At 46.7% G+C, this 15,142-nt stretch overlaps 1 protein-coding gene across 1 annotated transcript in view; it reads right to left on the bottom strand.

Moving 5' to 3' along the window:
* The window catches only part of LOC138769842 (IgGFc-binding protein-like), a 38,333-nt gene extending 26,395 nt beyond the window's left edge, over window positions 1-11,938 (bottom strand). The window contains exon 1 of the mRNA XM_069948539.1: window positions 11,878-11,938. Coding sequence (XP_069804640.1) covers window positions 11,878-11,929 — 52 coding nt within the window. The 5' untranslated portion in view covers window positions 11,930-11,938. The remainder of the gene's footprint in view (window positions 1-11,877) is intronic.
* Between the last annotated feature and the right edge of the window lie 3,204 nt (window positions 11,939-15,142).

Below are 15,142 nucleotides of genomic sequence, written 5' to 3'. Positions count from 1 at the left end.
TTTTCCAATAATATGTTCGTTTAGTTTGAAATTTCTCAATTTCACGAGGAACAGGGGAGAAGCTGCATGCCAAACTCTGTAACGCAGGTTCTCCTGAGTAGAATGGTACCCCATATGTGGGCATAAACCACTGTATGGGCACCCAGCTGGGCTCAGAAGGGAAGGAGCGCCAATTAGCATTTTCAGTGCAGATTTTTCCAAAGAAGTTTCTGAGCGCCAGGTGCGTTTGCAGAGCCCCTGTAGTGTCAGCAGAATAGATTCCCCCCAAAAGTCACCCCATTTAGGAAAGTGCACCCCTCAAAGAACTCATCTTGGGGTGCAGTGAGCGGTTTGACCCCACAGGTATTAGAGAAAAGTATTCAAAATAAGACAGTAAAAATGAAAAACTCGAATTTTTCCAATAATATGTTGGTTTAGTTTAAAATTTCTTAATTTCACGAGGAACAGGAGAAAAAACGTACCCCAAAATCTGTAACGCAGGTTCTCCTGAGTACAACGGTACCCCATATGTGGGCATACTGTATGGGCACACAGCAGGGCTCAGAAGGAAGGGAGCGCCAATTTGTTGGAGCAAAACCGCAGCTAGTAATAGTTATTACAATAGCGCAGTTACTAAAATACAACAAAAAATGAGATAACAGGTAATGTGGGGTGGTCACGGGCAACCTGGGGTGGTCACGGGCAACCTGGTGTGGTTATGGGCAACCTGGGGTGGTTACGGGCAACCTGGGGTGGTAACATGCAACGTGGGGTGGTTACGGCAACGTGGGGTGGTTACGGATAAACTGAAGTGCTTATAGGTAATCTGGGATGGGTACTTTTAATTTAGGGTCGTTACAGGCAATCTGGCGTGGTTATGGGCAATCTGTAGAGGGTCACTTGCAATTTGGGGTGGTTAGAGGCAACGTGCGGTGGTCGGAGGCAACGTGCGGTGGCCGGAGGCAACGTGCGGTGGCCGGAGGCAACGTGCGGTGGCCGGAGGCAACGTGCGGTGGCCGGAGGCAACGTGCGGTGGCCGGAGGCAACGTGCGGTGGTCGGAGGCAACGTGCGGTGGCCGGAGGCAACGTGCGGTGGCCGGAGGCAACGTGCGGTGGTCGGAGGCAACGTGCGGTGGCCGGAGGCAACGTGCGGTGGCCGGAGGAAACGTGCGGTGGCCGGAGGAAACGTGCGGTGGCCGGAGGCAACGTGCGGTGGCCGGAGGCAACGTGCGGTGGCCGGAGGAAACGTGCGGTGGTCGGAGGCAACGTGCGGTGGTCAGAGGCAATCTGGGGGGAATTACGTGTGATTAGGGGCAACCTGGGGGGGGTTACAGACAATCTGCGGTGGTTACGGGCAACATGGGGTGGTTACAGACAATCTGGGGTGGTTACAGATAAACTGAAGTGCTTATAGGTAATCAGGGGTGGTTACATGTAATTTTGGGTGGTTACGGCAATCTGGTGTGGTTACGGGCAATCTGGAGGGGGTCACTGGCAACGTGTGGTGGTTATAGGCAACGTGCGGTGGTCAGAGGCAATGTGCGGTGGTTACGTGCAATCTGGGGGGTTACGGGCAATCGGGGCTGATTACGGACCATCTGGAGGGGGTCACTGGCAATTCGGGGTGGTTACGGTCAACATGTGGTGGTTACAGGCAACGTGCGGTGGTTATGGGTAATGTGTGGTGGTTATGGGCAACGTGTGGTGGTTATGGGCAACGTGCAGTGGTTATAGGCAACTTGCAGTGGTTATGGGCAACATGCGGTGGTTATGGGCAATGTGTGGTGGTTATAGGCAACTTGCGGTGGTTAGAGGCAACGTGCGGTGGTTATTGGCAACGTTCGGTGGTTATGGGCAACGTGCGGTGATTACGTTCAATCTGGCGTGATTACGTGCAATCTGGCTTGATTAAGGGCAACCTGGGGCGGATACGGGAAACCTGCAGTGGTTACGGGTAATCTGGGGGGGTTAGGGGTAATTTGGGAGTAAACTGCAATTATTACTATAATAAAAAGTGTGTGTTTTATTTTTTTTGTATGTTTTTCACTTTTTGTACTTTCACATATTCATTTTCACTGTATTACTATGATTACTGTGATATTTTCTATCACAGTAATCATAGTTCAGTGACAGAGACCAAAATTAAATTTTCAGAGTTGGCTGGTTGTGGAGCGCATGCGCACTTCATAACCAGCCAGGACGTCTAGGAGGAAGGAGCTCCAGGATCAGGTAACGTATATGGGGAAGGGGGGGGTGACTGGGGGACGGGGGTGACAGGAGGGGTGGGGGGCGACACACTGACACTTTTTATTCCCTGTCACCAATGATTTATGGTGACAGGGGATAAAAAGTGCTTCTTTGCACTGGAAACAGGCGATCAGCGGTATATAGTATATTCCGCTGATCGCCTTTACCAGGACCACACGGGGGGTCCCCGATCACTGCCCCATGCTCTCCGCTACCTTCGGTGGCCGAGAGCATGGGGCTTTGATCATTTATTCATTTCCATCCCTTTGAACAAACATCGTTTGTTCGCAGGGATGGGGGCGGCCATCTTGGATCTGATGGCCGCCCGGGGAGGGGAGTGGGTTAGTGATCGCCCACTAGGGGGGCTGATCTGGGGTCTGATTTATACATTTTCATCTCCCCCACCGTGGATTCACGGTGGGGGGAGATGAAAGCTGTCGGCGGCGCCGGTAATGCCCGGTACCGGCGGATCGCCGCTGTAACGGTAATAGCGGAGATCCGCCGGTATCGGGGGACTGGGGAAGGGGGCCGGGGGACATAATAGAAGTGGCGGCGGGAGGAGGCAACGTTCTGCAGCCTCCTCCCGCCGCCCGATCGGCGGGAGGACACCTAATCTCCCCATAGAAGCTGCGGTCGCATTGACCGCGGCGTTTATGGGGTTAACTGCCCGTGGGGAGCGCGGCTCCCCTCCGGACAGAGGCAGCGGGAGGATGCTGTGTGACATAGCCTCCTCCTGCTGCCCAATCACCGTTAGGGACAGCGGGGGGAGGCAGGGAAGCCATGACGTTTGGGGAACGTCATGTTGCGGGAACTACTTGTTTTACATGACGTTCCCCAAATGTCATTTTGCAGCAAGGGGTTAAGGTCTCACCCTAACAGGGTTGACGTCACACATCTTGATATTCACAGAAAACCAGGATACAAGGGATTATAGGAGTAATATTCCCTTGTATCCTGGTCTATTCTGTGACAAAAGTACAATTTTGCGTCGCCATTGTTATTTTTACCAGATTAGAATAGATTAGAATTTTTACCATGATATTAGAATAGGATATCTAGAAATGGGAAGGAGAGGATGGGGAAGGCTGTGACCATATACATGTTCTACTGGATCCGAAGGGCATCCTCAGTGGTGGTCTCTACAAAACCCATAGTGGCCTCAGTGGACTGGGGTCGATACATTTCTTTAACAATTTGTGGTATTTAATAAAAATCTTCTTTGGAAGTCCAGTAACATTGCTGGAGGCTAAAGGCAACTTTCATCTCGAAACCCTTACCCTCCCCTACCCTGAGGCTCATTCTCATATAACCTGCTCTTCCAGCCTGAACATTTTTTAGCCTAAAGCAAGACAAAGACAACTTGTCTACGATGCCATAACTTGACATCAGATAACATGGAGGTAAATGATCGGTCTCCAATCAATAGTTGACAATATGTGACCTCTTCTTTTTACATACGGTTACTTCTTAAACTCCACGCAAACCATAGAAATCGGGCGTGCCTCCAAGAAAGCTCAACATTCCTACGCTTCCTAATGACTCCGGAGGCTGAGATGGGGGAGATGTCTGTAGACGTCTCCTCGGCCGCTTTAGCTGAGACTGCGAGGACATGTGAGGGACCTCCATTAAGACCCCGATTAGACAAAGCGATTTTTAACGATTAACGTTAAACAATCACAAACGAGAGCTTGTGGGAACAACCTGAAATCATTCCCCATAAGACACAGAACAATAGTCGTTAGTTACAATCGTCACTGCAATGGTTTAGAGCCCTATTACACGGGAAGATAATTGCGTGAACAATCGTTGCATCCTTCAAATTTAAACAATAATAGTTTTGTGTGTATGCAGGCAAGGAGCGGAAAAATCTTTCCTGTGCTGTTGGTGGCATCTTCTAAGCTGACCCTAAAATCATTGTCAGGGTCTGTTCACACAGGCGGAATTCTATGCAGAGCCCCGCCACGGACTATGCTCGGAATCCCACCTGCCTCAGTCTGTCAATGCGAAGACTTGTGTGATATACAGATCAGAGGCGTGTGAGGCATCACATTGACACACTGAGGCCGGTGGGATCCTAAGCGGAGTCCGCAAGGAATTAGGACCCTTACTCGCTCCCTAATCATTTGCTAATCGTACACATCGTATACTCGTTTGCTAATCGTACACATCGTATACTCGTTTGCTGATGGTACACATCGTATACTCGTTTGCTGATGGTACACATCGTATACTCGTTTGCTAATTGTACACATCGCATACTCGTTTGCTGATTATACACATCGTATACTCGTTTGCTAATTGTACACATCGCATACTCGTTTGCTGATTATACACATCGTATACTCGTTTGCTAATTGTACACATCGCATACTCGTTTGCTGATTATACACATCGTATACTCGTTTGCTAATCGTACACATCGTATACTCGTTTGCTAATCGTACACATCGTATACTCGTTTGCTGATTATACACATCGTATACTCGTTTGCTAATCGTACACATCGTATACTCGTTTGCTGATTATACACATCGTATACTCGTTTGCTAATCGTACACATCGTATACTCGTTTGCTAATCGTACACATCGTATACTCGTTTGCTGATTATACACATCGTATACTCGTTTGCTAATCGTACACATTATATACTCGTTTGCTAATCGTACACATCATATACTCGTTTGCTGATTGTACACATCATATACTCGTTTGATTATACACATCGTATACTCGTTTGCTGATGGTACACATTGTATACTCGTTTGCTGATTATACACATCGTATACTCGTTTGCTGATTATACACATTGTATACTCGTTTGCTGATGGTACACATCGTATACTCGTTTGCTGATGGTACACATTGTATACTCGTTTGCTGATTATACACATCGTATACTCGTTTGCTAATCGTACACATCGTATACTCGTTTGCTGATTATACACATCGTATACTCGTTTGCTGATTATACACATCGTATACTCGTTTGCTAATCGTACACATCGTATACTCGTTTGCTGATTATACACATCGTATACTCGTTTGCTGATTATACACATCGTATACTCGTTTGCTAATCGTACACATCATATACTCGTTTGCTAATCGTACACTTCTAAACAAAATCCAAAGAACTTGCACAGTAAATAAAGGTATACAAAAAAGTCTTTATTATGGTCAATCAATTCATAAAAACAGATAAAATGATATATGGGATAGAACACAGAAGTCAAAACCAGAGGGGGGTGGAAGACAACAGTGTGGCATCACAAAAGACAAGTAAGTGAATTGATTGACCATAATAAAGACTTTTTTGTATACCTTTATTTACTGTGCAAGTTCTTTGGATTTTGTTTAGGTTTGTTGTTGCACTGTATATGTGTGTTGGCAGGACTTTGTAGGTTGTCTCTCTTTTAATCGTACACTTCGTATACTCGTTTGCTAATCGTACACATCGTATACTCGTTTGCTGATTATACACATCGTATACTCGTTTTCTAATCTTACACATTCTATATTCGTTTGCTGTTCGTACACTTCATATACTCGTTTGCTGATTGTACACATCGTATACTTGTTTGCTGATTAATTATACACATCGTATACTCGTTTTCTAATCTTACACATTCTATATTCGTTTGCTATTTGTACACATCGTATATTCGTTTGCTGGGATCAGAAGGAATAAACGACCGCAACTTACGTCAATCGGTCGGTGTAATATGATGTCCTTCCCAAAAGCTCTGGTTTGTCATTGTTTATGGTTAATTTGTAATTGTTATAAAATCGCTTTGTCTATTAGGACCCTTACCCCTTCTGATTCCAGCAAAAGAAGGAACGATGCGTACAATAAGAGAATACTTAACGAACAATTAACAATGATTTTCTGGTCAGTTTAATCAATGACACACAAAGGGTTATCGGTCATTTCCCACACACAAAACAATTATCGGTTACTGATGATATATATAACGATTTGTGGCCAATATTGGCCATTACGTCGTCCCGTGTAATTGAAGGCAACAATCAGCTGACTTGAACAATGTTGAAAGACAAACGACTGTGATAGCAGCGATCTGCCATTGCTCCATAGAATAGGAGGCAGCAGACCGCTGCTATCCTCTATGGGCTGCATGGGCAATCTAGCGATCACCTGGGCAGCCCTCGCGCACCTCCCCACGGCCTCCCCTGCACTTACCCGCTCACTGCCAACATGTGTAATAAAGCCAGCAGCGAGTGGGGAGCAAGGAGCAAACAAGCACTGACAGCGCTGGTTTCTGTCTCTATGACCCCCTGTGTAATAGGGGCTTTACTGGTGATATCAGTCCCTGACGCTGCAGTGCACAGTGATTTACCTTCTGATGCACAAAGCACAGGATATCTGCTAAGTAAACACTTAATCATCAGAGTTCTTCTCCAGAACTCTTGCCAACCGTTTGACACCGCTTTTGCATGGGATCTCTCTGATCAGGTTGGCTTTTTACAGGGGCGGGAGGCGCGGGACAACACCAATACAACCCTGACTTGGTCTACGCAGAGAAGGCTTTTGATTGTGTCCATTGGGGCTTCCTCCAAGCTGCTTTGTGACAAGTTGGTGTTGGCCCTCGCTTCCTTAGCAGAATGCTGTCATTATATACGGGTCCTACGGCGAGAGTACATGTCAACGGGGCACTATCTGCTCCTATTTCCATATCTAATGGTAACCGGCAGGGGTGTCCCCTATCTTCCCTCCTTTACGTCCTTGTGATGGAGCTACTAGCAACAGCCATATGAGACAATCCCAATATTCATGGGCTTTCACTGGGGGGGACTCAATATAAAGCCGCTCTATACATGGATGACCTCCTCCTGTATGTCGCCACACCTCACATTTCTCTCCCTTTCATTATTTCTGAATTTCAGCAGTTCGGACAAGTGTCCAACTTTAAGATAAACTATACAAAATCTGAAGTCTTAAACATTACCTTGCCCCCTGAGATTGCTTCCTCCATTGCCCAAAATTTCCCCTTTCGATGGCAACCTGATCACCTCACATACCTTGGAGTGAACGTCTCTGCTGATCTTACTTGCCTGTACTCTCTTAACTACCAACCCCTTTTAGACCACACACTGAAAGATCTTTTGACGTACAATAAGAAACCTCTGTCTTTGTTCGGCCAAATCAATGTTATAAAAATGGATATCCTTCCTCAGTTTCTCTACATTTTTCAAACCACCCCCATCATGCCTCCCCCTACTTTGTTTCGTAAGTTACGTACAGCATTTCTCAAGTTCATATGGGGTAGTTCGCCCCCTAGAATTAAATATTCCACGCTCTCCAAACATAAGTCGGACAGGGGAATGGGCTTGCCTGATCTCCGTCTATACCATTGGGTCTCCGTACTGTTTCACCTATTAGGTTAGCGGTATGGTGCTGCAGAACAAGACGGGATAAAGACACCTATTTCTAATATACCATGGGTTCCCCTCACTGTCACTTCTCCATTCCTAGCAGACTCTCCCTTGCCCTGAGTGGAATTAAACCTATGGCACTTTTCTGTAATTCTGACTTTCCCCCTGCCCACAGGAGACACACACTGTTGCTCTGCAATGCCCATGACAATCCCTGTTTTCATACAATACTCGGGGGCAAACCCCTTCCCTCCCTTGAGGACTTGTAATTGTGCGCCGGCTCTACCAAGCTCTCTTGGCTTGAGTACTCTCAGCTCTTATCTAAGCCCTCGTGGGGGCCGCAGCTCCCTGATGTCCACCCCTACTTCCTTTGAATCCCTTTTCCTAATTGACTCGCCTCCTGAGCACTTTGTCTCTTTGATCTATCGTCTCCTTTGACAAAAAGAGATGGATGATCCCCCTGGGTTCTGGAATGCTTGGGAGAAGGACCTTGCTGTTACGATCTCCTCTGAGGATCTTCACACATAAGTTATCTACTGCATGCTTGGCTCAAGAACGGAACTATAAGTTACTATTCCGATGGTATCGGTTCCCAACAAAGGTGCACTCCATGTTCCCGTCAGTGTCTGATCTTTGCTGGCGGTGTAACAGTGAGGGGGGGCACCATGCTCCACACATGTGGGGGTTTGACAAGTGGACCCCATTCTGGACAGGTGTTTTCAACGCCTATTGGTCAATCTCGGCTCAGACGGCACCTAAGACTCCTCAGATGGCCCTCCTTTCCATACTCCCTGGCGCTATAGGCCAACAGAAAAAAAGTCTTCTTTGTTTCTGTTTGTCTGCAGCTCGGTCAGTAATTCCCCACCATTGGCGTTATACTCAGGTACCCACCATGACTGAATGGCAGACCGAAATGTCAAACCTTCACCATATGGAGGAGCTATCTGCTGAGGCTGTGGGGTCCATCAAAGCCTTGGTTGCTTTTCCGTGAAACTCCAGCTTTTCAGACATTGTTCTCCTGATTTGTTTACCTGTTACGCTATTTAGTTAAGCTGCCAGCCCCTTCTCCCCCCCCCCCCATCCCCCCCCCCCCCCCCCCCGGTCAGGGTATGTGCCCCTTGTCCCTTCCCCCCTCCCTTTTTTTCTTCCTCTCTTTCTTTTCCTATTTCACCTTCTTTGTCTACTCTCCGTTTGTTCTCTTTTCCTTACCTTCTCTTCGAGGTTCCCTATTCTTCGGTTTACGCTGGTCCGCTGCATCTTTGATTTTGCCTGGTGATGCTTTTTGGTCACAGTTTTGTTTATGGTCCCCTCTACTGGACCACCCTGGGAGGACCTTCTAGCTCTTGTTCTTCTCTGTAGTCGGATTTGTGCCGAATTGTCCGTTTATTTTAAATATTTTATATATATCTGCACAGTGCATACTGCTCAATTTACCCCCCAGGGAATAATGTTGTATACAGTTGCCGAGGTTTCCTATTAGTATTTCTCGTCTGTCATTCCTTTTGTATAGCAGACATTGTGATATTGTAAAAATGTTCTGGTCCTACGTTTGTCTTTGATGGACCTTTTCCTTTATTATATTATCTGTTTATTTTTCTATTCTTCTATCAAAAATTTTAATAAAATCTGATTATTCATAAACTTGATCATAGAGATAAAACATTGAGACTCTGCGGCTTCAGGAACAGGAAACTCCAGCCAAATACAATCCACTACAGCTGATAATATATTGACACCAGGGAGCCTGTCAGTATGTATATATGTCTGTACAATAGTGCCGTGATATAGACGGCACTATTGTACAGACAGTGATATAGATAGATGGTACTCTATATGAAACGCAAAGCAGAGGACATTATTACTATATGGGGGCACAGCAGGAGACATTATTACTATAAAGAGGGAACAGCAGGAGGCATTATTACTATATGGGAGTGTAACAGAAGACATTACTTTACGGGGCACAGCAGGGGGCATTGTTACTACATGGAGGCACAAAAGGAGACATTATTACTATATGGGGGCACAGCAGGGAACATTATTACTATATAAAGGCACAGCAGGGACATTACTACTATATGCGGGCAAAGTAGGGACATTATTACTATATGGGGGCACAGCAGGGGACATTATTACCATATGGAGAGCACATCAGAGGAAATTATTACTATATGGGAGCACAGAAGGGGCATAATTACTAGAGGGAGGCACAGCAGGAGACATTATTACTATATGGGGCAATGCAGGATACATTATTACCACATGGACAGCACAGCAGGGTGCATTATTTCTATATGGGGAAACAGCAGGAAACAATATTACTATATGGGGCACAGTAGGAGACATTATTACTATATGGGGCACAGCAGGGGACATTACTGCTATATAGAGGGCACAGCAGGGGACATTATTACTATATGAGGACACAGCAGGGGACATTATTACTATAAAGGGGCCAAGCAGCGGCATTATTTCTACATGGGGGTACAGCAGGGGGCAATATTACTAAATAGGGGCACAACAAGGGTCATTATTAGTATATGGAGGAACAGCAAGGGTCATTACAACTATATGGAGGCACAGTAGGAGACATTATTACTATATGGAGGCACAGCAGGAGATATTTTTTCTATATTGGGGCACGGCAGGAGGCATTATTTCTATATGGAGGCACAGCAGGGCACATTATTGATATATGGGGCACAGCAGGAGACATTATTACTATATGGGAAACAGCATGAGACATGTTTACTATATGGGAGCACAGAAGGAGGCATCATTCCTATATGGAGGCACAGCAGGGCACATTATTGATATATGGGGGCACAGCAGGAGACATTATTATTATATAGGGAACAGCAGGAGACATTTTTACTATATGGGAGCACAGAAGGAGGCATCATTCCTATATGGAGGCACAGCAGGGCACATTATTACTATATGGGGGCACAGCAGGAGACATTATTACTATATGGAGGCAGCGCAGGGGACATTATTACTATGTAGACGCACAGCAAGAGACATTATTACTTCATGAGGGCACAGCAGGAGACATTATTACTATATGGTGGCACAGTAGGGGGTATTATTACTATATGGAAGTACAGCAGGAGGCATTATTTCTATATGGGGCACAGCAAGGACATTATTACTATGGGGCACAGCAGGGGACACTTTCTTTATGGAGGCACATCAGGGGACATTATTACTATGGGAACACAATACAGGGGGCATTATTTCTTTATGGAGGCACAGCAGGAGGCATTAATATTACGAGGGCACAGTCAGGGATATGAGGGCATAGCAAGGGGTATCACTACTATACAGGACAGACAAAAAAAAACAGGCAGAGCGCCTGATGGGGTAGTACGCTCAGGACCATGGTAAGGCAATGATGTGACACCGATTGAAGGCTCACCTGATCAGGTTGTGTATAGCCACAGCCACTTATATAGCACATATATGTGAGTAGAGTGAAGTATAGATACCAGCAGCAGCAGCTCCACACAAGTACATCCACACATGGGGGGTGTCAGGGCATTCCAAACTTCAAAAACACATCAACCATAAGCGCAGGCTTTGTATCCAAAGGGTAAATTTATTTCATAGTCCAATAATTATAAACCCGCTCTCAAGGTACACGGCCTCTTCCTCAGATAAGAACGGACAAAAAGTTACGTCATGTGGGAGACCCAGCATGCTGCACACACCTCTATCTGCATTAGCAAGAGTCTTTGTATTGCAGATAGATGTGTGTGCAGCACGCTTGGTCTCACACACTACTAACTTTTTGTCCGTTCTTATCTGAGGAAGAGGCCGTGTGCCTTGAGGGTTTATAATTATTGGACTATGAAATAAATTTACCCCTTTGGATACAAAGCCTGCGCTTATGTTTTTGAGGTTTGGATTACTATACAGGGAGACAGAAAGGGGCATTTTTACTACACGGGGGTGGCATTTGAGAACAGAGGGAGGCACTATTACACAGAGCAATATTTTGCAGAATCGGACAGATATCTGCCTGGGTAATAGCGACAATTCTTGTCTTGACAAATCATCATGCGCCAGTGACATCTAACACCATATAGTATAGATACGTTGGCGACCACAGATGAAAGCCAAGAGCTGCACCGCATCGCTAACAATTTCCCCCCAGTTCCTCCAGCATCGTTATGGAGCCGTGTAATAGGCCGATATCTAGCAAACAGCTTATTGGGCACATCAGCCGTCTAATACGCCACTTATGGTTTGTACTCACCGGACAGGAGCGCCAGGAAGGCCCACAGCTGCAGGACTGTCACCCCACCCATGACTGCGGAGAGAGGAAGAGAAAGTTACTATCCCAGTGCAGAGGGGACTAATCACCTGCCGGTCAGAAGCAACGTTCAATTCATGTAAATGAGGCAGACGTTACCATGACGGTATTCACACCAGTGATCAGTCATGTTACTGGTCTAGAATCTCCAAACTCCTATGTTCCCCTCATCCAGACTTTTCTGTTCCCCCAGACTCCTCTGTTCCCCTTCTCCAGACTCTCTTGCTCCACCCGACTCCTCTGTTCCCCTTCTCCAGACTCTCTTGCTCCACCCAACTCCTCTGTTCCCCTTCTCCAGACTCCTATGCTCCACCCAACTCCTCTGTTCCCCTTCTCCAGACTCCTGTGCTCCACCCGACTCCTCTGTTCCCCTTCTCCAGACTCCTGTGCTCCACCCGACTCCTCTGTTCCCCTTCTCCAGACTCTCTTGCTCCACCCAACTCCTCTGTTCCCCTTCTCCAGACTCCTGTGCTCCACCCGACTCCTCTGTTCCCCTTCTCCAGACTCCTGTGCTCCACCCGACTCCTCTGTTCCCCTTCTCCAGACTCTCTTGCTCCACCCAACTCCTCTGTTCCCCTTCTCCAGACTCCTGTGCTCCACCCGACTCCTCTGTTCCCCTTCTCCAGACTCCTGTGCTCCACCCGACTCCTCTGTTCCCCTCTTCCCGATTCCTCTGCCCCTCTCCTCCAGAATCCTCTGTCCCCCAGGCTTCTCTTGTTTCCCTCCTCAAGGCTCTGCTGTTTGCCTATAGACACCTTTGGCTCCTACTCCGTACTCCTCTGTTCCCCTATAGGTACCTGTGGCTCCTCCTCCAGACTTTTTCGTTCCCTTATAGACACCTCTGGCTCCTCCTTTAGACTTCTCAGTCCCCAGTGAGTTGATTTTCTTTATTTGGCCACAGCACATGAATAGAGAGGACAAAAGGGCCTTAATACTAGGGTGGGGTAATGAGGTGGCATTATTACTAATGGGATGATGAGGGGGCAATATTACTATGGGGGTAATGAGGGGGCATTATTACTAATGGAACAATAAGGGGGCATTATTACTTAGGTGGTAATGAGGGGACATTATTACTAAGGTGGTAATGAGGGGGAATTATTACTAAGGGGGTAATGAGATGTTATTATTACTAAGGGGTAATGAGGGAGCATTATTACTAAGGGGGTAATGAGGGAGCATTATTACTAATGGGACAATAAGGGGGAATTATTACTAAGGGGGTAATGAGGGGACATTATTACTAAGGTGGTAATGATGGGGCATTATTACTAAGGTGGTAATGAGGGGGAATTATTACTAAGGGGGTAATGAAGTGGCATTATTACTAATGGAACAATGATGGGGCATTATTACTAAGGTGGTAATGAGGGGACATTATTACTAAGGTGGTAATTGGGGGTTATTATTAATAATAAGGTAGTGAAGGTTCATTATTACTAAGAGGATAATGAGGGACAATTATTACTAAGGGGGTAATGAGGGGCAATTATTACTAAGGGGGTAATGAGATGTTATTATTACTAAGGGGGTAATGAGGGAGCATTATTACTAAGGGGGTAATGAGGAGGCCTTGTTACTTTAAAGGGAATATGAATAGGCATTATCAGTAAACTGTGTTATTGTTACTGAGGGGGTAATAAGGGGGCATTATTACTGAAGGGGTAATGAGGGTTCATTATTACTGGGAGGCATTATTACTAGTGTTGATCGAACTGTTTAAGAAAAGTTAAGTTCTAGTCGAACATCTTGATTTTCTTGAACTTGAACCGAACCAAACCAACCTTTTTACTGTTCGTTCGAGTAAGTGTTCGAGTTCGAGCGCCTTTTTGCCAGGCAATCAATGCAGAGCACATAGAAGTGTCAGAAACGTCATTGCTGAGGTGTAGGGGTCTCATTTAGGGATGGACCGAACCTGCCGAGGTTTGGGTTTCGTAAGAACCTGAACAATGATGCACTTTGCCCCTCTGCCATTCTGTCTCCCCCCCCCCCTCCCGATAGTGTGTAAGCTGATGCATGCGAGCAGGGACCTCACTCCTCATGGTTGGATAATTATATGTAGATCTCTGTAATGTCTGATTTCTGTCTATGTATGTACCTCCAGAATTGTACAGTGCTGCGGAATCTGTTGATCTCTCGGCAATGATTCCCGCTGTCTGCCCGCTCCGTGGAGAGGGTGGATTTAGTGGGAGGACCGCCTGGAAAACTGCAATACAGCCACAGCCATAGGCTATATGCCAGTTTTCCAGGCGGTCCTCCCGCTGTATCCACCCTCTCCACGGAGCGGGCAGACAGTGGGAATCATTGCCGAGAGTTCAGGTTCGTACAAACCCGAACCTTGGAGGGTCCGGACCATCCCTAGTCTCATTGGCTGCTAAAATCACATGACCGTCTCATATATATATCACTGTGATGTGTTCTGGGCGCCATTTTCTGCTCACTCACTGTGCTGTACAAGCTCAGGGACTTAGGGACAAGCTCAGGGACTTAGGGACAAGCTCAGGGACTTAGGGACAAGCTCAGGGACTTAGGGACAAGCTCAGGGACTTAGGGACAAGCTCAGGGACTTAGGGAGAAGCTCAGGGACTTAGGGACAAGCTCAAGGACTTAGGGACAAGCTCAGGGACTTAGGGACAAGCTCAGGGACTTAGGGACAAGCTCAGGGACTTAGGGAGAAGCTCAGGGACTTAGGGACAAGCTCAGGGACTTAGGGACAAGCTCAGGGACTTAGGGACAAGCTCAGGGACTTAGGGACAAGCTCAGGGACTTAAGGACAAGCTCAGGGACTTAGGGAGAAGCTCAGGGACTTAGGGACAAGCTCAGGGACTTAGGGACAGGCTCAGGGACTTAGGGACAAGCTCGGGGACTTAGGGACAAGCTCAGGGACTTAGGGACAGGCTCAGGGACTTAGGGACAGGCTCAAGGACTTAGGGACAGGCTCAGGGACTTAGGGACAGGCTCAAGGACTTAGGGACAAGCTCAGGGACTTAGGGACAGGCTCAGGGACTTAGGGACAGGCTCAAGGACTTAGGGACAAGCTCAGGGACTTAGGGAGAAGCGTAGACTTAGTTAGATAGCATTTCCCTCTCCATAGACAGCAATACTTGGGTTTGGGAAATCTGGGCGACCTCCATTATTTTATTATTCACACTCAGGGCCCTAAAGTCCATTTTGTCAGGTTTTTTTTGCTGAATAATAGTATAAAAAA

Source organism: Dendropsophus ebraccatus, chromosome 12 (assembly GCF_027789765.1).
Source record: "Dendropsophus ebraccatus isolate aDenEbr1 chromosome 12, aDenEbr1.pat, whole genome shotgun sequence".
NCBI classification, from domain to species: domain Eukaryota; kingdom Metazoa; phylum Chordata; class Amphibia; order Anura; family Hylidae; genus Dendropsophus; species Dendropsophus ebraccatus.
This window is presented reverse-complemented; position numbering and strand designations above follow the sequence as displayed.